The sequence below is a fragment of the Ranitomeya imitator genome, chromosome 2 (genome assembly GCF_032444005.1).
Source record: "Ranitomeya imitator isolate aRanImi1 chromosome 2, aRanImi1.pri, whole genome shotgun sequence".
Classification (NCBI taxonomy): Eukaryota; Metazoa; Chordata; class Amphibia; order Anura; family Dendrobatidae; genus Ranitomeya; species Ranitomeya imitator.
In genome coordinates this window covers 525,575,551-525,601,374 of record NC_091283.1, presented here as the reverse complement: position 1 = coordinate 525,601,374, position 25,824 = coordinate 525,575,551, and the positions used below count along the sequence as shown (strand labels likewise).

The 25,824-nt window shown below is 44.6% G+C and overlaps 1 protein-coding gene across 1 annotated transcript in view; it reads right to left on the bottom strand.

Moving 5' to 3' along the window:
- The window catches only part of LOC138664838 (TLD domain-containing protein 2-like), a 52,578-nt gene that overhangs the window by 21,841 nt on the left and 4,913 nt on the right, over window positions 1–25,824 (bottom strand). Inside the window, exon 2 of the mRNA XM_069751828.1 lies at window positions 3,673–3,843. Coding sequence (XP_069607929.1) covers window positions 3,673–3,843 — 171 coding nt within the window. The remainder of the gene's footprint in view (window positions 1–3,672; window positions 3,844–25,824) is intronic.

Genomic DNA, 25,824 nt, shown 5'->3' with positions numbered 1-25,824 from the left:
GCCTGTCACTGATACTGAATTTATTGTCTGTACATGTCCACACTTAATTGTAAAGTGCTGCGGAATATGTTTGCACTCTATAAATAAAAAATTATTATTATTATTACTGTTCGCGGCCGGGCGTCACCAACCAGGTTTTTGAGGGCCCCGGGCGAAAGAGTCACAGTGGGCACCCCTATTTAACACATACCACGATTCATGATGCACAGATACAGCAGAGAAATATACCACAGCCAAGTAGCATATAACACAGCCCACGTAGCATATAGCACAGCCCACGTAGCATATAGCAGCCATGTAGTATATAGCACAGCCCACGTAGCATATAGCACAGCCCATGTAGTATATAGCAGCCACGTAGTATATGGCACAGCCCACGTAGTATATAACGCAGCCCACGTAGCATATAGCGCAGCCCACGTAGCATATAGCACAGCCCACGTAGTATATAGCACAGCCCACGTAGTATATAGCACAACCACGTAGTATATAGCACAGCCCACGTATATAGCACAGCCCACGTATATAGCACAGCCCACGCAGTGTATAACACAGCCCACGTATTATATAGCACAGCCCATGCAGTGTATACCACAGCCCACGTAGTATATAACACAGCCCACGCAGTTTATAGCACAGCCCACGTAGTATATAGCACAGCCCACGCAGTATATAGCACAACCGACATAGTATATAACACAGCCCACGTAGTACATTGCCCAGCCACATATTTTGCACAGCTACATAGTATATAGCACAGCCACATAGTATATTGCCCAGCCATGTATATTGCACAGCTACGTAGTATATAGCACAGCCCACATAGTATATACTGTAACACAGCCACGTAGTATATAGCACAGCCCTCATAGCATATAGCACAGCTCACGCAGTATATAACACAGCCACGTAGTATATTGCCCAGCCACGTAATATACTGCACAGCCACGTAGTATATAGCACAGCCCACAAAGTAAATAGCACAGCTCACGCAGTATATAACACAGCCACGTAGTATATAGCACAGAGACGTAGTATATAGCACAGCCCACGCAGTACATAACAGCCCATGCAGTATATAACACAGCCCACGTAATATATAGCACAGTCCACGTAGTATATAGCAATGTGCCGTGACCAATTAGCGACGCGGGATTTCCGTTACAGACAGACAGAAAGCCCAAAATAATTAAAAGACAAAATGTGCCCTGTTTTATGTAGCATGGTAGTAACAGAAAAAAATTAGGTTTTATTTGTTTTTTTACTGTGGACGACCTTTGGATAGAGAGAACCTGAGAAAACAATGACAACCTCAGATGTGGCCAAATTTTTGGAGCACGGAAATAACAGAACAAATTTATATTTTATCATGTGTACCCCTATATGGAGAACAATATCTGCACCAAAGAATGAAAAGATAAAATGCAGCCTGCTTTTGGTTGCATGATAGTAAGAAACCCGATTTTGATTTTATCATGTGTATGGATAACAATATAAGCACCAAAAATGTTTAAACTGGCATCTAGCCTGCTGTATAACGTTACTAACAGAAGAAAGTATTTTTTTAACTGTAGATGAGGCCTGTGTACAATCGAATATATGCTCAAAACAATTTCAAACTCAGATCTAGCCTGCTGTATCACGTTTGTAACAGCAAAAAGTGTTTTTTCTTAATCTGCATGAGCTCTGCAGACAGCTGAATTTCACCGCCACTAAATGGTGGGATATGCCGTGCTGAATCACGTTAGCAACTGCAAAAAAATGTTTTTTTTACTGTGCAACAGCTCTGCACACAGAACAATTTCACAGCCACAAAATTACAAGTTTTGACACTAAATGACAGGTGGGATATGGCATGCTGAATCACATTAGCAACTGCAAATATGTGGCGCCCCTGAGGGTCCAGTCGTCACAGAGGTACTGCACCTCATCCAGAGCTGTGGTATCCCACTCTCAGCTAAGGAGGGGGCACACCCCAGGACTCTAACACTCACATCCAACACACACCAGTTCAGTCGGGGCACCTGGGCATACCCTTAGGGAGGAAGGCCTCATCCCAGGCTGGATAGGAATGGGTGGTGGGAGTGAGTGGGGTAGGTAGAGTAGGGGAGGAGCTGATTAGAGGGGAGTCAGTGAGAAGGAGGGAGGAGGAGTGGAGCAGACGTGGAGAGATGAAGCTCCTTATCAGAGGGAGAAATAGAGAGAGAAAAGACTAAAAGAGAGAGGGAGATTGCAGAGAAAGAGAGAGGACGAAGGGGTCCTAGGGACATGGGAAGTGCAGAAGCCATCTGTGGGGCCCGTATCCAGGCGTGGAGGGACCAAGCCGCAGTCAGGGGACCGGCCCCAACTTAGTGGAATACTTCAAGTTCAGCTAAGAAACCAGAGGCTGTGGCTTTTGCAAGAGTCACAGCCATATCCACCCATAACTCGCCAAAAAGGCAGCCTGATAGAATCCAGGGGACTCAGAGGACGTCGCCTGACCATGTTCAAGGCTGCTGGCTTGGGGCACTGTGGGTAAGGCGCTGGGCAAGAGAAGTGGAAGACAGTGTAGTGAGATGGCCAGAGAAAGGCATACGAAAGGAGTCCTGGAGAAGTGCATCCCAATCTACTTGGGAGTTTGCTGGGCCACTGACCCAGAAAACACAGCATCCGGCTGGCGTTTGTGGACTGGAGAACTGTGAGTAAAGTGAAAACTGCACCTTACTGTGTCCTTGCATTATTTCTACAACACCTGCCCGGCCTACCACTACCACCATCATCTCACCATTTACTCATACAGTTGCCCTGGGGTCTAGCTCTACCTGTGGAGAGCTTTCCAACTCTGCTGCATCCCCATCAGCCCCAGTGGACTCTGAAGCAGCGTTGGCTAACACCTTTATTGCCGAGTACCACAGGTGGTGTCACAAACAATCCCCTATAAAGTTTATTTTCCCTTTTCATTCACTGACTCTTATTGTACGCCCAGGGCCATGGATCGTGTCACTGCTGCCGTGATCTTTCCCTTTAAGAACTGTGTCGGACCTGGTACCAAGTACCCCACAGCCCTAAGGGGCGCTACAACTTATTTTTTTTTTTTAACTGTGCCACAGGTCAAATCACAGAACAATTTCACCGCCACTAAATGACAAGGTGGGATATGACATGCTGTATCGCATTTGTAACAGAAGCAAAATGTTTTTGTTTTTTTAATCTGCATGAGATCTGCAGAAAGCGGAATTTCACCTCCACAAAATTACAAGGTGGGATATTACAATTACATGGTGAGGTGGAGAACCCCTTTAATATGAGTGTGCAACCACTGTGCATGATCGGCCACTGCTGCTAGTCCGCAGTGGAGGTTGATTGTCCAGGCAATGAACTGTAAGCAAAAGAAAAATGTTCATATCTCAAGAATGTCTATAAATGTTTTAAGAAACAGTAAATTGAAAAAGTCCTTGTTTTTACAAGCATGATCCAATACCAATCTATAATGAAGGGAATAACCCTTTAAGGAAGTTTTTTCTAACAAGTAAGTGGTTGCCCATAGCTGTAATTTAGATTCCGGCTCAGTTTTTAGAAGTCCTTTAAATAATTAAAACCACAATTACTATTTTCAACTCCTCAACATTTCCATGCACTAGATAAATCTCATTAAGAAGACCAATTTATAGCATTAACACAATGACTACTCACCTGTTTGACATAATCGTTCTCTAAAATTTGACTGCTTCCAATTAAAACGGGCTCGTCCACCTCTTCTTTTGGTTTCCCGCATACTTTTTCTTGTTTTTTGACTTGGGAGTCTTCAATAATCTCATAATCGGAGTCGTCGTCGCTGGAGATTGCTTCTTGCAGGTTATTTTTCTATTAGAGGATGTAATACATTATTTCAGATTTTTTGTATGTTATGTTACTTTTGAGCACACTGGACAGTTTGACACATTTCTTTTTATGTATTTTATATTCTTATTACTACTGCAGATTTCAGCCTGACCAAAGACATAGGTCCAATTCATAACACCCACAGTCATACTGGGGACAAATTATTTAGTATTACACCAAACAGGAACGCTGGAGTCACAATAAAAAGAATTATGAGGAACTTCCTACATGTGGCCTTGAAGTGTTGACGGTGTGTTGGGTAAAACATAACTTTTCAGACATCATTAAAAAAAAAAAAAAAAAATAGGTCATTGGCATTGTTCGTTTTCTCAGGCAATTAGCCAGAAAATTATGACAGAGGGTGGAGACAAATTATCTACTTGTCCTTTCATGTCTGTGTAATTGTGCGTCATCTCTCTTCTTTCTGATGGTAGTTAAACTATTCTCTGTGAAATACATGCACTGAGGAACTGAGGAATCAACAACCTGTTGGCCTGAAAACTTCTGATCTTTTGATAAGTCTTAAAGCACCAGGCCAGCGTTGTTTTTTTTATTGCACCGCTGGAGTGGTGCCTTTAAATTTTAGTTCCCTGCCCTGTCTCATACTCATCTGCCACTGCCTTCATAGTTTCATAGTTTCTCAGCATCTCTCCTGTCGGTCTCCGGTGAAAAAGTGACCTGTTGGCAACTCCAATGTTTCATGGAGTGGCGCGGAGGTCACTTTTCAAGACCAGTCTATTAGAGCCTCGTGCTGGCCTCATTGTGACTCTCATAGACTTGCATTGAGAGCTTGTGACATAGCTTCTGACTTCTGGGCAGTCAGAAGCTGCACTCAGAAGTTGACGTCACAGGACCAATGCGGCCTCGAAAAACAATGAAGATACTGCAGTATATGACCTGAGCAGTGGACTTACATTTAAAGCACCACTCTAGCGCTGAAAAAAAATCACATGCTGGAGTGATGCTTTAATCCTTAACGACCAGAGGTATTTCAGTTTTTGTATTTTCATTTTTTGCTCCTCTTCCCAGAGTCATAACTTTTTTTGTGTTTGGGTCAAAATGGCCATGTGAGGGCTTGTTTTGACTTTTGAACAATACCATTGGTTTTAACATATCGTGTACTAGAAAAAATTCTAAGTGCTGTGAAATTTTAAAAAAGTGCATTTCCACAGTTGTTTTTATTTTTTTACCATGTTCACTTAATGCTAAAACTGACCTGCCATTATGATTCCAAGGTCATTACGAGTTCATAGATACCAAACATACCTAGGTTCTTTTTTATTTTACGTGGTGAAAAAAAAATCCATCATTTCTTAAAAGAAATAAATGGTGCCATTTTCCAAGACCTGTAACGTCTCCATTTTCCGTGATCTTCTAGAGTTGGGTGAGGGATTATTTTTTGCGCAGCGAGCTGACATTTTCATTGATACCATTTTGGTGTAGATATGTTCTTTCTATCGCCCGTTATTGCATTTTATTTCAATGTTTTGGCTACCCAAAAAACGTGATTGAGGTTTTGAATTTTTTCTCATTACGCCGTTCAATCAAGTTAATTTGTTTTTTATTTTGATAGATTGGGTGATTCAAGCGCTGCGGAATATGTTGGCGCTATATAAAGATTATTGTTATTATTCTGAATGCGGCGATACCAAATATGTGTATGTTTGATTTTTTTGAATTGTTTTATTTTAAATGGGGCAAAAGGGGAATGTTTTGAACTTTTGCATTTTTTTATTTAAAAAAAACTTTTTTTTTTTAACTTTTTGCATGCTTCAATAGTCTCCATGGGAGACTAGGAGCTGCAGTACTTCGATCACCTCTGCTACACACAGGCGATGATCAGATTGCCTGTGCCTAGCAGAAATTCTCTCTTGCTATGAGCGCCGACCACTGGGCGCCGCTCATAGCAATCCGGCAATGACAACCATAGAGGTCTGTTTCAGACCTCTGGTTGTCATGCCGACCCATCGGTGACCCGCGATCATGTGACGGGGTCACCGATGGGCAGGATTAGCAACACTCTTCCGGTAACCGTAAGCACCAGTTAAATGTAGCTGTCAGAAATTGACAGCAGCATTTAACTCGTATCCAAGCAACAGAAACTGAGAGTAGTCCCAGCAGCAGGTTTCTCCGACAAGCAACCTGTTTAGCGGACAGGCTATTTGTCCTATACAGATTAGCCCTTTAATTAAATATTTAATAAATTCTGTTTTTTGGAAGTAAAAATGGTGAATGATTTACAGTCGAGTTCAGATGTACAGACAGTTAAGCAAGTTGATGATTAAATGATCGCTAAAAGGGATGAAGATAAAGATGACACATTTCCTATGTACTGTATTTTAGGAAAAAACAAGCCCTGTATGGTTAATGCATTGCAACTCCCCTATTTAAAATTTCACAGCCTGTAATCGCTTTTCGTAGGTAGACAAGAGTCTTTCAGTTCTTGTTTGAAGGATTTTCATTCATTCTTCCTTCGAAAATTCTTTCAGTTCTGTGAGATTCCTGGGTCATCTTGCCTGAACTGCTATTTGGGGTTTAGCCACAGATTTTCAATGATGTCCAGATCAGGGGATTTTGATTAGGAAAGACCAGGTGATGCACAAGCTGAAGGTTTTACAATGGCCCTCACAGTCCCCAGAACTGAACTGTTCACAATAACAATAATTTTGACCAGGGGGACCTAAGCTTTTACATGCTACTGTATTTATATATAGCTTTGCAAAACACTGCTCCCTTTTCCTGCAGCATTGGATGCGAAATTATTTGTGATATCACCGTGTTGCCGCCTGGCACAATGACCCATCATATTATTGATATAAACACATTTTGTAATGCTACAATGTTGGCTAAACACATCCGATCGTGTAGTGTAAATAGTGCACCCACTGACCCTATACAAAACTGTTACATGTAATGTTAGGCTGAGCTCCAATTACAAGCTCAACAGGTTTGCCATTACTTCAGTGGCAACAGTATCATTGTGTGTGAAACAGCAAGATTTCAATTCCAAAATTACAACAGCAATGTTTTGGACTATTGGGTGAAACAGACATTTAACGGTTCATTAAACTGATGTCGCTTATTTTCTTAAATGTTGATCTGATGATGTTCAGTCAATTGTATCACCCATTATTGCCAACTACTGACCATAATAGAAGCTGTGTATAAGTCTACTGTATATGGATTGGACCTTCCTAGTGGCAGCAGCAGCCTAATCAGTAAAAACTTCTTAAAATGTATCTGGCTGCTTTCTTGTACCTGGTTTTTACAATATATTTTGATTTATGGGTTTCATTTGCGTCTCTTGCACAGTTCCTTCCTCACAGCTTTTTTTACTGCAGCTCTTTGTGATCATATTGGCTGTGATGTATTATCACAAGCCCAACATGGATGAGTGCATGACATGATGATTCCTGTACAGCAATTACAGAAATAATAATAATAGAAGTGACTAAAGAAAGTGTAATAAAATATTCAGAAATAGATGTGCCAGTTTTCTTACAAGATGTAAAATAGCATTGCCTGTGGTTCTTGGACAAGAACTAGCTGCAGGTGCAGTTTGATAACTGGGGAACACAATTTTTTAAGAGTTAGGTCAGACAACTGTTCTTAATTAATTTTTGGATGCTGAATCCAGAAATGATCTCAGTTTTTCTCTATCACGTCAAGTTTTTGAACTATAGGATTTTTGTCTTCTCAAAACTATGTAAACTACTGTACCTAAAAAGTGTTGTTGTTTTTTTTTTAAATAGTACAAATATGAACAAAAAATGAAATATATAAGAAATAGGCATGACAAAGTTGTGACTACTCTTACAAGTTGCCACGTAGCTCTATATGAGTCGAATTGTAATCAGATAACAAGTCTTATTACAGATATCAGTGCAATTGTGCTTCTCTGGTAAGTTGTGTAGGAAAAACTTGACGTGCTAGAAAAAAAACTGACTACATTTTTGGAATCAGCATGCCAATTTTAGTATAAATCAGCTCAAAAACCTAACTCAACAGAATTTTTTTTTCAAATTGTTCCCCTCACTCTATTGTTATAATAGGCAGCAGGGCAATGGACCTCAGGGAACAGTGGAGCAAATATGAACATAGATGTTTAAACTGTGTCTATCGGCCATATCATCCTTCTTCTCCTCTCGCTTCCTCAAGCTCAATGTGGACAAATCTGAACTCATTATCTTTCCTCCATCACGCATATCTTCCCTACCTGATCCATCTATCTAAATAAATGAAATCACACTTTCCCCTGTTCCCAAAATCCGCTGCCTCGGAGTAACCCTTGACTCTGCCCTGTCCTTCAAACTGCACATCCAAGCTCTCGCCACCTCCTGTCGCCTCCAGCTCAAAAATATCTCCAGAATTCGTCCTTTCCTCAACCCACACTCTACCAAAATGCTCGTGCATGCCCTAATCATCTCCCGCCTTGACTACTCCGACATACTCCTCTGTGGCCTACCTTCTAACATTCTCGCACCCCTCCAGTCCATCCTTAACTCTGCTGCCTGACTAATAATCTCTCTCCTTGCTACACTCCTGCGTCACCTCTTTGCAAATCCCTTCACTGGCTCCCAATTTCCCAGCGTATCCAGTTTAAATTACTAACACTGACCTACAAAGCCATCCATAACTTTTCTCCTCCGTATATTTCCACACTAATCTCTCAATATCTTCCCTCACGTAATCTCCGGTCCTCCCAAGACCTCCTCCTTTCCTCCACGCTTATTCGCTCCTCTCTCAATCGCCTCCAAGACTTCTCCCGAATATCACCCATCCTCTGGAATTCAGTGCCCCAACACATCCGGTTATCCACTACTTTTGGATCCTTCAAAAGAAACTTGAAAACCCACCTCTTCAAGAAAGCTTACAGATTGTAAAGGCCACCTCAACACCATTGGAGCTACTGCAACCCTCAACGTACTGTCTCCTTCCCCATAATCCTGTAGAATGTAAGCCTGCAAGGGCAGGGTCCTCTTCCTTCTGTACCAGTCTGTCATTGTTAGTTTTGTTTGCTGTTAGTGATATATGTATTTTGATGTAACCCCTTCTCATGTACAGCACCATGGAATTAATGGTGCTATAGAAATAAATAATAAAACACTGCTGCAGAGAAGAGTAGCTATAACATTGTTATAAAAGGGAACCTGATATGAGTAGAAATGATATTTACCTACAGATATAGAACAATTCTGCAGGTAAATAATGTTAAAATGCTGCCATAGTTCCTTACTGAAAGTTTGACTACCAGGAGAAAATGAACATACGGTATGCAGCTCTGGCAAAAATTAAGAGACCACTGCAAAATGCTCAGTTTGTCTGATTTTTCTCTTTATAGGTATATTTTAGAGTAAAATGTAAATTGTTCTTTTATTCTATAAACGTCTGACAACATGTCTCTGAATTTCCAAGCAATAAATATTTTGTATTTTTTTGACTCATGAGTAAGACTGCCTAGTGCAGTCAAAATGCATCGATTGGGTCTTGGCGACCATGTACATTTTTCTTTTGTATATACTAAAATTTATTTTGAAAAATAAAAAGAAAAGAAAAATCCAGTCCTGTTGAGACGGACTTCAATTTTCTCTCTTAATTTTTGCCAGCGCTCTATTCTCTTGGGAGCTCCTGGCATTTAGTCATCGGGCACTGGGAGCGATGGCTGAAATTGTAACACCCCAGGTAACTCGTTATTAGAGTGGTATTGCCTTCCTCTCGGGGAGGGTGATGCCATGCTTGTAAGCAAGAAAGGATCCCTTTAACAGGTAACCAGCACATACAACGCTGTTCTGACTCCAGGCCAGAAGGGGGAGCTCGAGTCCCGGATTCAGGGGAACTTCCCTATATATTCTGGCCTGGGAGAGGAGTTAGGCAGATTGTGAGAGGAGAGTTAGGAGAGAGGAAGCACACAGAGAGAGTCAGAGAGGAAAGCTGCTGCCGTGCAGACGAGGAGAGGAGAGAGAAACAGAGTAAAGAGAGCACAGGAGAAGTAAAGAGCTGGAGAGAAGCTGCGACTGAGCTTCCTCCACGCTGAAGCGCAGAATTCCGGTAGCCAGAAGACCGAGGTTGTGAGGGTAACTCTATGCCCCACGGAAGAAACCGACGGACAGGAGATTGCAGGTCACCTGTCCACCATTAATAGCCGATGGCACAGTAATAGATAGAGCCCGGAATCATCCTGAGAGGCCCTGTAAAAAGGCTCGAGTTACCTGCCTTGTGGGTAGTGTCCTACCAACAAGGGGGACAGAGAGAACGTGAAGACCTTGTGTGAAGCCTAAAGGTACCGTCACACTAGACGATATCACTAGCGATCCGTGACGTTGCAGCATCCTGGCTAGCGATATCGTCCAGTGTGACAGGCAGCAGCGATCAGGCCCCTGCTGTGCTGTCGCTGGTCGGGGAAGAAAGTCCAGAACTTTATTTGGTCGCTGGACTCCCCGTAGACATCGCTGAATCGGCGTGTGTGACACCGATTCAGCGATGTCTTCACTGGTAACCAGGGTAAACATCGGGTAACTAAGCGCGGCCCTGCGCTTAGTTACCCGATGTTTACCCTGGTTACCATCCTAAAAGTAAAAAAAAAAAAAAACACTACATACTTACCTACAGCCGTCTGTCCTCCAGCGCTGTGCTCTGCACTCCTCCTGTACTGGCTGTGAGCGTCGGTCAGCCGGAAAGCAGAGCGGTGACGTCACCGCTCTGCTTTCCGGCCGCTGTGCTCACACAGACAGTACAGGAGGAGTGCAGAGCACAGCGCTGGAGGACAGACGGCTGTAGGTAAGTATGTAGTGTTTGTTTTTTTTTACTTTTAGGATGGTAACCAGGGTAAACATCGGGTTACTAAGTGCGGCCCTGCGCTTAGTTACCCGATGTTTACCCTGGTTACCGGCATTGTTGGTCGCTGGAGAGCGGTCTGTGTGACAGCTCTCCAGCGACCAAACAGCGACGCTGCAGCGATCCGGATCGTTGTCGGTATCGCTGCAGCGTCGCTAAGTGTGACGGTACCTTAAGGCAGCAAAGGACTACAACAACACAGTGCTAGAAGGAAGGCTTCCAACTCCACCTGGTTAGGGGGATTCCTGAGTTGCTTCCAAGCCGGCCAGACCATACCAGTACCTGTGATCTGGTACCCTGGACTGTGGCTGCCTTACACCAGTAAAGAGGTAGAGAGACTGTAACCTTGTGTCCTCTGTTTCTTACTACACCATCTTCATCTACTACACCGGGAGCCCTGGGGACCCAGCTTCACCTGTGGGAAGCCATACAATCCCAGCTGCCATAACATCACCCCAGTGGGCCCCTTTAAGCAGCGTCGCTCATCCCTGACCGAATACCACAGGTGGCGTCACGAACATTCTTATTTCTAAAAAAAACCTTTAAATACCTTCCCTTTAATTTGGATGCCCAGGGCCACGGACCGGGTCACTGCCACCGTGATCACCCCTTTAACGACTGGACCCGGTACCAAGTATCCCTTAGGCCCTAGCGGGGTGCTCCATTTGATTGACAGCTCACTCTGTACAAATGCACAGGCTCCGATTAGGGTATGTGCACACGTAGTGGATTTGGCCCTGCGGATCCGCAGCAGCTTTCCACGCGGTGTACAGTACCATGTAAACTCGTACCATCGAAAACCAAATCCACTGTGCACGTGCTGTGGAAAATTCCGTGCAGAAACGCAGTGGTTTATTTTCTGCGGGATGTCAATTCTTTGTGCGGATTCCGCAGCCTTTTATACCTATTCCATTATAGGAATCCACAGGTGTAAAAACGCATGCGAAATCCGCAGAAAACCCGCAGGGAATCCGCAGGTAAAACGCAGGTAATTTTACCTGCGGATTCTGCAGAAAAATCCGCAATGGAATCCGCAATGTGTGCACATACCCTTAAACTGTTATTTCCCCGAGTCACAATGTGGTCTTATAATTGTGAGCCACACCCCCTAAAAAACATAAAAACAAGCACTAAATAAAACGGGGTCCAGCGGAAAAATACTGAGGGGAGCAGCAGAATAAAGTAAGAGAAAGAACTGGCTACTTTTGACCTAGTGACAGATCCCCTTTAAAAGGTGTTGCCTCATGTGATTAATTGGATAAAATTTCAAAGTGATTGTACAAACAAGCAACCTTGCAATTTAAACCTTAATTAGAATATCCTTTCAGTTCTGAAGAATGGAGGGATTTATAATTCTATAATGTACAGCTCATTGCCTTTGTTACCAGCCACCTAGATAAAGAGTGCACAGCACAAGCAGGCTCTATACTTTACAACCCGCTCTCACCGCTGTGAAGCTGGACAGATCACTAAATCTAGGATGCCTCAGTACCTATGCGCTTTTCCCATCAAACAAAGGCAAATCTGCCTCTGCAAGCAGCCTGGGAAAGGGCACAGTTTGGACCAGAGAGGTAACCATGATGCTGGTCCAAACATTTACTCTTTAGGAGTGCACCACCTCTGAATATACAACTTAAAAACTTTAAAAAAAAGGGCATTCTTACAATACCTTTGCTTACAACAGGACATTGCATTTTCTTTGCAATGTTTTCCAACCTTTTTTTTAATCTTTTCCACTTTCATAGACTACCTCTAGCGTCTAAAGACAATTGTAATCCTCTCACCAGCCCCCTTCTCCATTTATGCATCAACCATCATTGAGAAGGATGCTTGTTTAGCCATTTAACTGACACAGAGAAGGGGGTGTCTATCTGACTGTGCTGGAACTAAAACTGAAATAGAGCTACTGGGACCACAAGAGGGCGACTGAATTTGAGATATCAGGTTTCAATATAATTAAAGTATATTAGTATGTTCAATTAATTTCTATTTGGAATAGACTCAAATAACTTTTTTTTGTTCCCGGACAATCCCTTTTAATGGGGTTTTCCAAGTAGCTTAAATTTCATATCACAACAAAAGTTGGGAGACAAAAACATTTGTGCAACTTATTTGCAACTATTTTAGAGCTTTAATTTTGCTATAAATAAAATAGCAAAGATGCAGACAAGTCGCATGTTGCATACAATATGCATTAAAATTACACACGTATTCTGAATACAGCAGAGACAAAATACGCTGATCTGGAGTGCCCCATAGAGTAACACTGGTCCCCATAAGCATTAGAAAAAAGTCAACAAGACCCTCAAGATTTCCATGGGACCAGCTGGCAATCTGATCTTTTTTGGGCCTCCTGACTTTCCCCCCCCAACAAATTATCTTGGGGAAGAGAAGGACTGCCGGGCCACTGGAATTTAAATGGTTGATACATTTGTTTTCAAAGGAGATACTCTTTTGGCAAAATTAATTTAATACCAAAATCAAACAGTCAGTATAAAACAATGCAAACAGTCTATTAACATTCCAAACAATAAAATATACACAATGTAGATTTTCAATGAATGAGGAAAAGAATGAAGAAATATTGGTGGTAGAGAATGTCGCCGTAGTACTAGACCATACCAAAAGCCACTTGTATTTATATTTTTGGAATAGCACATGGCCTCATAGACATGAATTGAATATTGACAGATCTAGAGTTGCCTCTGGACATACTATATTACATATTTTAATAGAGCACAAAAATAAAAATAATGACTGCTCCTACTGACCCAAGGATTGTTGCAGTCACTATGCTCAGAACTATATTGTGAATGTCAATATCTAATAATACTATTGTTTTTTTTTCTGTCTCAAAGTATAAAGGCCACAAAACACATTAGAGAGCTGACAGCTATCACCCCCAATTCCTCTCTACACAGAGCGGTAGAGTGCTTGTGTGCTCTGGTTGCCGCTCATCTCCGGGGAGAACAACAGGATTGGCCATTTAATTCAGTGGCGCAAACTGTTTTCTCAATCATCATTATCTTTTTCAAATGTTTTTATTAGGATTTTAATTTTCAACTGAGAAGGATAAATTGGGAAGGGACGGAGGGGAAGGGTAGGATATGGAGGTGGGGAAAGAAAACCCCTATAGCAATAGGGGAGACAGGCGATCATATAGTAGATTAGCATAAAACCTAGTGGCTTAAAATAAAATAACGCAGTAGGCTATAAAAAAAAAACACCATAAGTGATGCTTTATGCAGATTCACTAAATAAACAACAAAATCTATACTAGATAACCAGTAAGTAGTAGAATATGAAGGCCTGTCACGAACTTTATGCTTGATGTACGATAAATGGTAGCTTGTTATCTCCGGGAGCACCCTTGGGTGACCCTGTGACTATGTGGGCAGCAAAAAAGTCTGGCTCATAATCAAAGCTAATTATTGGGAAAAAATATATTTGTAACTTATAGGCGTAATAGGGATATATGTTACTATGTATAGGACAGGACTACAAGCCAAGTAGGACCACTGGAGGCTTCAGAAGGATTCAGTCCATGTCAATGCAGAAATGTCACACCCTCCTCCGGTGTTGCAATATGTAAAATCCCGGACAAGAGTTTTACCAAAAGAGTAGAAGAAGGGGACCATGAATAAGCAAAATGGGACCTCCGGAGCGCCTGTGTGACAGATGAAAAATCTTGTCGCTTTTTCAAAGTGTCTTTAGACAAATCTTTGAAGAATGTTAGATGGCCATATGGGGAGAGCAGGAAGTCTTTTTCGGAGGAGAGGTCGAATAGCTTATACCTGATCCAGGCCGGGAAAAAGGAGACAATAATGTCTCTTGGCACATCCAGTTGGAGAGACGAGGGTCTTTTATTTCGGTAGACTCTTTCTATGATATTTGGTTCGCTGATGTCAGGAAAGAATTTAGAGATCATTTTGTGAATGTTGCATTTCAAATGGGGGGTTTAACAGATTCCGTAACTCCCCTGATTTTCACGTTGCTTCTACGCCTATGATCCTCGAGAGTTGCCAAGTTACATTTGAGTGAGTCTGTCTCTTTGCAGACTTTCTAGCAGATCTGAGGACATAGGAGGGGTTGGTGAAAGATCCGAGTGGAGAAGATCATATTTCCCAGGGGAAAAGTCCTCCATACTGCTGTCTGAAGATATTACAGAGAGTGCGTATGAATCTTGTGTTGGTGTAGAGTCATCACAGAGGGAAGACCTTGAGGAAGATGAAGAAGAGGAGGATTCTAGGCTTTCTGCAATGGATGTCAACACATCCTTTATGTATGACTCAGATGCTGTGTCGGTACCAGATGATCCAGTGCTTGACGGATTAAAAGAGAGCATAAGTTTATCTATTATTAGGGATTGACTATCCATTTCTTTGTTAAATTTGTCGCAGAAAGCTTTCAACAGATTATCTATAACTAATTCCGTGGGGGGGGTCTTTCTGTAACTGTCACGCTCTCTGTGCTGGGGAAGGGGCATGATGACTCTGATGGAAATCTCCCCCCCCCCCCGGTTAGAACAGTCATTGGGGCTCTGTAGTTGTGGATTTTGTGGGTGGCAATTTAATTGTGGTGCACCATCCGGCTTGGCTGGCTTTATTCTTGGAGCTTTAACTTTAAGCCCCTCTGTCATCAGAGGTCTGGATTGGGGCATAAATTCTGGGGCATCGTATCTTAATGCACGGCTGGCAGCCTGCTTCTTTGCCTCCCCAGTAATAGTATTGCTGTAAGCTGTGGGTGGATTTGTGGGCGGGGTCTCGTCTATGCAGGGTCGCGGCTCTGATTGATTTCCCAGCGGACGTGTCGGCTTGTGAGGATAGAGCGGAGGGTCCTGGACATCCCAGCACTGAAACCGCATGCGATTTGAGCTTACACGGTGTTTTCGCTGCAGCCGACTCCGGGGTTCTTTCTCCGGGAGCGGGGCTGTCATAAGATGTGGGCGGAGCCATGGGCGGGGCCTTGTTCCCTCTCCTTCTCGCCGGCGTACGTAGCGCTGTGGCTCCGGGTTTAGTCCCTGAGGTCGCGCCGACCCGAAAGGGCCGGGAGGCGGGCCCAGGGAACCGCAGAGTGGCGGTCGCTCGTGGCACAAGCTTACTGCGGTGTTTCTTGCAGCCGGAAGGGGATAAGTCTTTTTTGAGGCGGGGCTGCCGTGTGATATGGGTGGCGCCATGGGCGGGGTTTTGCCCTCTCTCATTCCTCCCGGTCTTGCTGGCTTAGGCAAGACCGCGGCTTTAGGCCTACTCACGGAGGAAGCTCCGGTCCGTGCAAGGAGCTTAGATGGTCTCCTAGCTTTCTGTGCGGGAGCCGCTGTGGACTGATGCTTGTGCAGTAGTCCTCCTGGAGCCTGACCTGGGCTAGAACCTGGCAGTATTGAAGAGCGTAGTCCTGTGTTCTTTTGAGTATGCAGGCCTGTGGTACGGCCGCAGCCGAAGCTTCTCTGCCACGGTGTTGATTTTGTCGCAATAAAAGACGTTTTTTCCATCTTGTGCCTTAATCCTAGTCGCTTTAAATAGGGCCTGGGGTAATTTCTTCCCAAAAGCTTATAATATGTCGCTTATTATAAGGGATTTTTCAGGAGCTCCTGCAACACAGGTCTACTCCTGATCCCCAGCAAGCCACGCCCCCCTCAGTCATCATTATCTATCAGGAGAGAGTCAGGAAGCCCCCATACAACATTAGGCCTCCTTCACACATCCTGGGGATTCCTGTACTGGTGAGATACGTGGTTTGTGTTCTGTCTGTATGTACGTATGTGATATCCCTTTGCTATCGGTGGTCCGTGTATCGATGTTTCATATCCATGTGCCATCCGTGGGTCCATGTGACACTTACCATCGCCTGGGAAAAGCCGTACAGTTTTTGCCCAGGCGCCGGTGGCTGAAGGCAGCTCTCATTCCATTTTTTAAATTTAATTCTTTATATTACAGGAATTACACAGCTGTTGCTGAATACAACTCCAATCATTGTTGCCTGGTCGCATGTTGTGGATTCTGTTTTTCCTAAAGGTCGTTTGTTCAATCTGTCAGTGCCAGAGCATACTGCTATGCGGTATTATGTTAAGGAGTCCTTGGAAAAGGGACATATCCGTCCATCTTCATCTCCTTTGGGAGCAGGTTTTTTTTTCGTGGCCAAAAAAGATGGTTCCTTGAGGCCTTGTATAGATTACCGTCTTTTGAATAAGATTACGGTCAAATATCAGTATCCTTTGCCATTGTTGACTGATTTGTTCGCTCGCATTAAGGGGGCTAAATGGTTCACTAAGATTGATCTTCGGGGTGCGTATAATCTTGTGCGGATTAAGCAGGGTGATGAGTGGAAAACCGCATTTAATACGCCTGAGGGCCATTTTGAGTATTTGGTGATGCCTTTTGGACTTTCTAATGCTCCTTCTGTCTTCCAGTCCTTTATGCACGATATTTTCCGTGAATATCTGGATAAATTTATGATTGTGTATTTGGATGATGTTTTGGTTTTTTCTGATGACTGGGAGTCCCATGTTCAGCAGGTCAGGAAGGTGTTTCAGGTCCTGCGGGCCAATTCTTTGTTTGTGAAAGGTTCAAAGTGTCTCTTTGGAGTCCAAAAGATTTCTTTTTTGGGGTATATTTTTTCCCCTTCTACTATTGAGATGGATCCCGTCAAGGTTCAAGCTATTTGTGACTGGACGCAGCCTACATCTCTTAAGAGTCTACAGAAGTTCTTGGGCTTTGCTAATTTTTATCGTCGTTTCATAACTAATTTTTCTAGTGTTGTTAAGCCTTTGACGGATCTGACTAAGAAGGGTGCTGAGGTTGCTGATTGGTCTCCTGCGGCTGTGAAGGCCTTTCAGGAACTTAAGCGCCGGTTTTCTTCTGCTCCTGTGTTGCGTCAGCCAGATGTTTCGCTTCCTTTTCAGGTTGAGGTTGATGCTTCTGAGATTGGAGCGGGGGCGGTTTTGTCACAGAGAAGCTCCGATTGCTCGGTGATGAAGCCATGTGCGTTCTTTTCTAGAAAGTTTTCGCCCACTGAGCGGAATTATGATGTTGGTAATCGGGAGCTTTTGGCCATGAAGTGGGCATTTGAGGAGTGGCGTCATTGGCTTGAGGGTGCTAGACATCGTGTGGTGGTCTTGACTGATCACAAAAATCTGATTTACCTTGAGTCTGCCAAGCGTCTGAATCCTAGACAGGCTCGTTGGTCACTGTTTTTCTCCCGTTTCGATTTTGTGGTTTCATATCTGCCAGGTTCAAAGAATGTGAAGGCGGATGCTCTTTCTAGGAGTTTTGTGCCTGATTCCCCTGGAAATTCTGAGCCCACTGGTATCCTTAGGGATGGGGTGATTTTGTCGGCTGTCTTCCCAGACTTGCGACGTGCTTTGCAGGAGTTTCAGGCGGATAAACCTGATCGTTGTCCGCCTGAAAGACTGTTTGTTCCGGATAATTGGACCAGTAGAGTCATCTCCGAGGTCCATTCTTCTGCGTTGGCAGGTCATCCTGGAATATTTGGTACTAGAGACTTGGTGGCCAGGTCTTTTTGGTGGCCTTCCTTGTCGAGGGATGTGCGTTCTTTTGTGCAGTCTTGTGAAGTTTGCGCTCGGGCTAAGCCTTGCTGTTCTCGGGCCAGTGGATTGTTGTCACCTTTGCCTATCCCGAAGAGGCCTTGGACGCACATTTCCATGGACTTTATTTCGGATCTCCCTGTCTCTCAAAAAATGTCCGTCATCTGGGTTGTGTGTGACCGCTTTTCTAAGATGGTTCATCTGGTCCCCTTGCCTAAGTTACCTTCCTCCTCTGAGTTGGTCCCTCTGTTTTTTCAGAACGTGGTTCGTTTGCATGGGATTCCGGAGAACATTGTTTCTGACAGGGGATCCCAGTTTGTGTCTAGATTTTGGCGGACGTTCTGTTCTAAGATGGGCATTGATTTGTCCTTTTCGTCTGCATTCCATCCTCAGACGAATGGCCAGACGGAACGAACTAATCAGACCTTGGAAACTTATTTAAGGTGTTTTGTTTCTGCTGATCAAGATGACTGGGTTACCTTTTTGCCGCTTGCCGAATTTGCCCTTAATAATCGGGCTAGTTCTGCTACCTTGGTTTCTCCTTTCTTTTGTAATTCGGGGTTTCATCCTCGTTTTTCCTCTGGTCAGGTGGAGCCTTCTGATTGTCCTGGAGTGGACATGGTGGTGGATAGGTTGCATCAGATTTGGAGTCATGTGGTGGACAATTTGAAGTTGTCCCAGGAGAGGGCTCAGCAGTTTGCTAATCGCCGTCGCCGCGTGGGTCCTCGACTTCGTGTTGGGGACTTGGTGTGGTTGTCTTCTCGTTTTGTTCCTATGAAGGTCTCTTCTCCTAAGTTCAAGCCTCGGTTTATCGGTCCCTATAGGATCTTGGAAATTCTTAACCCTGTGTCGTTTCGTTTGGATCTCCCGGCATCGTTTGCTATTCATAATGTGTTCCATCGGTCGTTGTTGCGGAAGTATGAGGTACCTGTTGTTCCTTCGCTTGAGCCTCCTGCTCCAGTGCTGGTGGAGGGAGAATTGGAGTATGTTGTTGAGAAGATCTTGGATTCTCGTGTTTCCAGACGGAAACTTCAGTATTTGGTCAAGTGGAATGGTTATGGTCAGGAGGATAATTCTTGGGTGGTTGCCTCTGATGTTCATGCTGCTGATTTGGTCCGTGCATTTCATAGGGCTCATCCTGGTCGCCCTGGTGGTTTTCGTGAGGGTTCGGTGACCCCTCCTCAAGGGGGGGGTACTGTTGTGGATTCTGTTTTTGGGCTCCCTCTGGTGGTTACAGATGGTACTGGGTGACTTGTGTTCTCTGCGGTCTCTGGTGTCCACCTGTTCTATCAGGATATGGGAGTTTCCTATTTAACCTGGCTTTCTTGTCATTTCCTCGCCGGCGATCAATGTAATCAGTGTGTCTTGTTACCTCTGCTTTCCGCTTCTGTAATCATCAGGACAAGCTAAGTTTTTGATTTTCCTGTTCCACGTTTTGCTTTATTTTTGTTTTAGTCCAGCTTGCAGTTATGTGATTCCTTGTTGCTGGTTGCTCTAGTGGGCTGATATTACTCCTCATGTTCCATGAGTTGGCACATGAGTTCAGGTAATTTCAGGATGGTTTTTTGTAGGGTTTTTCGCTGACCGCGCAGTTCACTTTTGTATCCTCTGCTATCTAGTTTTAGCGGGCCTCATTTTGCTGAATCTGTTTTCATTACTACGTATGTGCTTTCCTCTCATTTCACCGTCATTACATGTGGGGGGCTGCTATTTCTGTGGGGTGTTTCTCTGGAGGCAAGAGAGGTCTTTGTTTCTTCTAATAGGGGAAGCTAGTCCTTCGGCTGGTGCGAGACGTCTAGAATCATCGTAGGCACGTTCCCCGGCTACTGCTAGTGTTGTGAATTAGGTTCAGGATCGCGGTCAGCTCAGTTTCCATCACCCTAGAGCTTGTTCTGTTTTTTGTGTGCTTGTCCTTTTGTGATCCCCAGCCATTGGGATCATGACAGTCGCACTGATCACAGGGAGACCAAGCGACAATGATGAGAACTGCCTTCAGCAGATGACGCTTTGGGTCAGCGCGAACTGTACTGCTTTTCCCAGGTGTCGGCAGCTGAATACAACTCCTATCATTGTCTCCTGATCGCACTGAGATCAGCGCAACCAGGAGACAATGATGAAAGCTGATGACACCTGGGAACAGTGCAAATTGTTCCGTTTGTTCCTGGCGCCGGTATGCATCACGATCATGACACACGGATGTAATCCGTGAGTAATCAGTGTCCACGTGTGTGGCACGCAGTTTCTCCGTGCTGCAAAAAAATACCTGATATGTCTGTCCAAGAGAAGTGTCTTATCAGAGCAAGGACCCTACTATAAGGTACGCCTTGACAGAGGCAGCTCGACGCATACACATTGGCCAATTTATGTGCTAAGTATCTTTTTATGTACTGTAAATTATCCTATATCAATATAGCAGTTCCTATTTTCCAAAATTCCATATGTACTATTCTTAACATTCCAGAGTGCAGCTTTGTTTTTTCTTACAATTGTTGTTAGCTGGCACCAGATCACACCAGTTTGGATGTGCTGGTCAGTTTTTCTGTTTGTAGCAAACTCCTGTGTCATGTGCACTCCTACTCCCTTCAGCCTCTGGTGATTTTAATTAGCTGGTTCCTTCCTGCCCCATAAATTGTAGACTTTTTAGTCCAAGAGAGGTGTCTTATCAGGACAGGATCCCAACTATGAAGTACGCCCAACCAGGGCCGCCATCAGGGCATTACAGCCATTACTGCTGTATGGGGCCCGGTCAGCAGCAGTACACAGAGGGGCCCGCAGATCCGGGGCCCCACTGTTGTGCTTCTACTGATCGGTCCCCATCATGCAGTAAAATACTGTGCACTGCGGCGCTGGGGCCTGGGAGCCTTTTTGGAGCTGTGCACGGCCGTCTCACCTAGTCGGCTGCACAGCTCCTGCTCGGCTGTAGCTAGAATGTATGGGCTCCCTGCAGGTCCTGACTACAGCCCATACATTCTAGCCGTCTCAGTAGTGAATGTGCTAGAATGTATGGGCTCCTGTCAGGTCCCCTCAGCAGCACATACATTCTAGCTGCTGCTTCACTGCTGGAAACACTAGCCAGCCCGGGAACGACTGAGGTAAGTATAAAAAACATTTTTGTTTTTTTAATAGGTGAGGTGAGGTGGGGGGGAGTGAGACTGCAGATGATGGGGTGTGTTTTAGGGAGTACTGTACATGATGAAATAATAGGGGGCTGCAAATGATAAAGTGTATTTGAGGGGGTACTACACATGAAATGATTGGGGCTGCAAATGAAGTAAGGGGGACTGCAGATGAAGTGAAGGGGGGATAGGGGACTGCAAATGATGATGTGGGGGTGATGGGGACTGCAAATGATGTGGGGGGACTGCAAATGATGATGTGGGGGTGATGGGAACTGCAAATGATGTGGGGATGATGGGGACTGCAAATGATGATGTGGGGGTGATGGGGACTGCAAATGATGTGGGGGTGATGGGGACTGCAAATGATGTTGGGGGACTGCAAATGATGTGGGGGTGATGGGGACTGCAAATGATGTGGGGGTTATGGGGACTGCAAATGATGATGTGTGGGGGATGGGGACTGCAAATGATGTTGGGGGACTGCAAATGATGATGTGGGGTGATGGGGACTGCAAATGATGTGGGGGTGATGGGAACTGCAAATGATGTGGGGGTGATGGGAACTGCAAATGATGTGGGGGTGATGGAGACTGCAAATGATGTGGGGGTGATGGAGACTGCAAATGATGATGTGGGGGTGATGGGGACTGCAAATGATGTTGGGGGACTGCAAATGATGATGTGGGGGTGATGGGGACTGCAAATGATGTGGGGGTGATGGGGACTGCAAATGATGTGGGGGTGATGGAGACTGCAAATGATGATGTGGGGGTGATGGGGACTGCAAATGATGTTGGGGGACTGCAAATGATGATGTGGGGGTGAGGGGGACTGCAAATGATGTGGGGGTGATGGGGACTGCAAATGATGTGGGGGTGATGGGAACTGCAAATGATGTGGGGGTGATGGAGACTGCAAATTATGTGGGGTGATGGAGACTGCAAATGATGATGTGGGGGTGATGGGGACTGCAAATGATGTTGGGGGACTGCAAATGATGATGTGGGGGTGATGGGGACTGCAAATGATGTTGGGGGACTGCAAATGATGATGTGGGGGTGATGGAGACTGCAAATGATGATGTGGGGGTGATGGGGACTGCAAATGATGTTGGGGGACTGCAAATGATGATGTGGGGGTGAGGGGGACTGCAAATGATGTGGGGGTGATGGGGACTGCAAATGATGTGGGGGTGATGGGAACTGCAAATGATGTGGGGGTGATGGAGACTGCAAATTATGTGGGGTGATGGAGACTGCAAATGATGATGTGGGGGTGATGGGGACTGCAAATGATGTTGGGGGACTGCAAATGATGATGTGGGGGTGATGGGGACTGCAAATGATGTTGGGGGACTGCAAATGATGATGTGGGGGTGATGGGGACTGCAAATGATGTTGGGGGACTGCAAATGATGATGTGGGGGTGATGGGGACTGCAAATGATGTGGGGGTGATGGGGACTGCAAATGATGTGGGGGTGATGGAGACTGCAAATGATGATGTGGGGGTGATGGGGACTGCAAATGATGTTGGGGGACTGCAAATGATGATGTGGGGGTGATGGGGACTGCAAATGATGATGTGGGGGTGATGGCAACTGCAAATGATGTGGGGGGACTGCAAATGATGATGTGGGGGTGATGGGGACTGCAAATGATGATGTGGGAGATGGGGACTGCAAATGATGTGGGGGTGATGGGAATTGCAAATGATGTGGGGGGGGGTTGGGGATAGGTAATGATGTGGGAGTGATAGGGACTGCAGATGATGAAGTGTGTTTGAGGGGGTTCTGCACATGATGAAATGATAGGGGGCTGCAAATGATGAAGTAAGGGGGACTGCAGATGAAGTGACGGGGGGATAGGGGACTAAATGATGATAGGGGACTAAATGATGAAGTGGGGGTGATGGGGACTGCACATGAAGTGAGTGTGAGGGACGTGGACAGCAATTGAATTGAACTTGGGGGTGGGAAGAGCAAATGATGTATTGAAGGTGGGGAGAGCAAATAATGAATTTTGAGGGTGGGGAAGATCAATTGATAATGAATAGAGGGTGGGAGAGAGAGAAGACGTGGCAATGAATTGAGGCAGAAGGGGCATGTAACTATAATGAATTGGGGTAAGGGTTAGAGCGGGAGGTACATAGTGGGTTCGTTGAGGATAAAGTAACTGGTAATAAATTGGAAGAATACAGGTGCTAATTAATTTATATATTAAATGAGGAAAGTGGCTATATACAGATAGTGGGGGCACAGTGGCGGATTATAATTTATATTTGGAATGGTGGGTTGCATAATAACCAATTATATATTAATGGTGGGTGAACGTCTGTAGTCAGATGTGTAGTGTAGAAGAAAGGGAAAAAATGGGGAATGTGCTCTGGAAGCGGTGCTCTAGATAACTGTGTTATTTTATGCAGATGAGACGAGTCCTGGCAGAAAGAAGTGATAGCGGTCTGCGCTGGATTAAAAAGAAACGCAAAGATGAAGGACTTTAGCTAGAGACGTCACTGGTGAGTATGTTACCTGTACACTGACACCATACACTGTATACTGTATACAGTGCTCCTGTGTATAATGTCACTGGTGATCACTATACTATCTGTACACTATACACTATATACAGAGCTCCTTTGTATAATGTCACTAGTGATTGCTGTATTACATGTACACTGTACCCTATATACAGAGCTCCTGTGTATAATGTCACTAGTGATCACTATATTATCTGTACACTATACACTATATACAGAGCTCCTGTGTATAATGTCACTAGTGATCGCTGTATTACATGTACACTATACACTATATACAGAGCTCCTGTGTATAATGTCACTAGTGATCGCTGTATTACATGTACACTGACACTATATGAAGAGCTCCTGTGTATAATGGCATCGGCGACCACTGTATTACCTGTACACACACTGCATACTAAGTACAGATCTCCTGTGTATAATGGCACTTATGGTGATAGTATTTTTTTTTTTATTAATGATCAGTATTGTACTATTCAGTCACAATGTGGTGGTAATATGTTGTCCGGCCATGGTGTAGCGGTATTTGTTCCTTGTATGTGCTATTATTCGGTCACTGTGTGGTGGTAATATGTGGTCTGTTCATGTTGTGTTGGTATTTGTTCCTTGTATGTAGTTGGTCACCATGTGATGGTAATATGTGGTCTGGACATGCTGCGGTGGTATTTGTCCCTTGTATGTGATATTGTTCAGTCACTGTGGTGGTAATATGTGGTCTGCACATGGTGTGGCGGTATTTGTTCCTTGTAGATAGTATTATAGGTCACTATGTGGTGATAATATGGTGTCTGGTCATGGTGTTGTGGTATTTGTCCCTTGTATGTGGTATTATTGGTCAATTGAAAAATAAATAAAAATACACCTAAATTGTATTGCATATTTTAACAAATGTTTAATAGATTAGAGTAGAGTAGGGCTCGGCCAAAAGAGTCTACCTTGTTGTCGTCTCAAATTTAAAAAAACCTTTTGGCCAAAACAAAAGCTGCTGGCTATGTGTTTGATCTGGTAATGGGAACTGTTAATGTGTGATTTGTGAGAAGTGGAGTTTTGGCAAGAGACAGCGGTGGGGCTGTTGACAGTTCGAGGGGTGGAGGCGGGGCTGGGGTGGAGCCTGGGCGGAGTCTTAAGGGGCCCTGAAAATTTTGCCAGTATGGGGCCCTGAAATTCCTAGTGGCAGCCCTGCGCCCAACTATGAACTATACTTCACTATATTGAACTATATCGGCAGCTGAATACGACTCCCACTCGCGCTGATCTTAGTGGGATCAGAAGGCAATGATGAAAGCTGCCCCTCAGCTGCCGACACTTGGAAACAGTGTGAAATGTACAACTTGTTCCCAGGTGCCAGTACATGTCACGCTGATGACACACGAATGTAATCCATGAGTTATCAGTGTGCACATGTGTGGCACGTATTTTGTCCGTTTTACAAGAAAAAAAAACTGACATGTCTGCAGGTTTTTCACACGGACACACGGTCCGTATGAAAACTTGACATGTGCGCTCCACCACTGAATGCAATGGGTGTGTGTATGTCTGTATTTGCGGTCCTTAAGAAACAGACCGCATACAGACATAAAAAACGGACGTGTGAATAAGGCCTTAGGCCGGATTCACATTGCGTTAATGGCAATGCGCTGACGGCATCCGTTACATAGCAGCACTAACGCTATGTAACGAATGCGTTAGCGCACCCATTGACTGCAATTATGTAGCGCATCGCTAACGCATGTCATAATCGGCATGCGTTAGCGATGTGCCGTCATTCTGTGACTGATCCTTGGACGCGGTCTGCAGCATTTCGGGGTCCGTCACCGCTAGCGCAGATGGAGCATCTACGCTAGCGCGATCGCATAACACGATCTTTAGCGACACTTGCGTTAACGCAGTCCGTTTAACGCATGCGTTGAACGGACTGCCCTAACGCAAT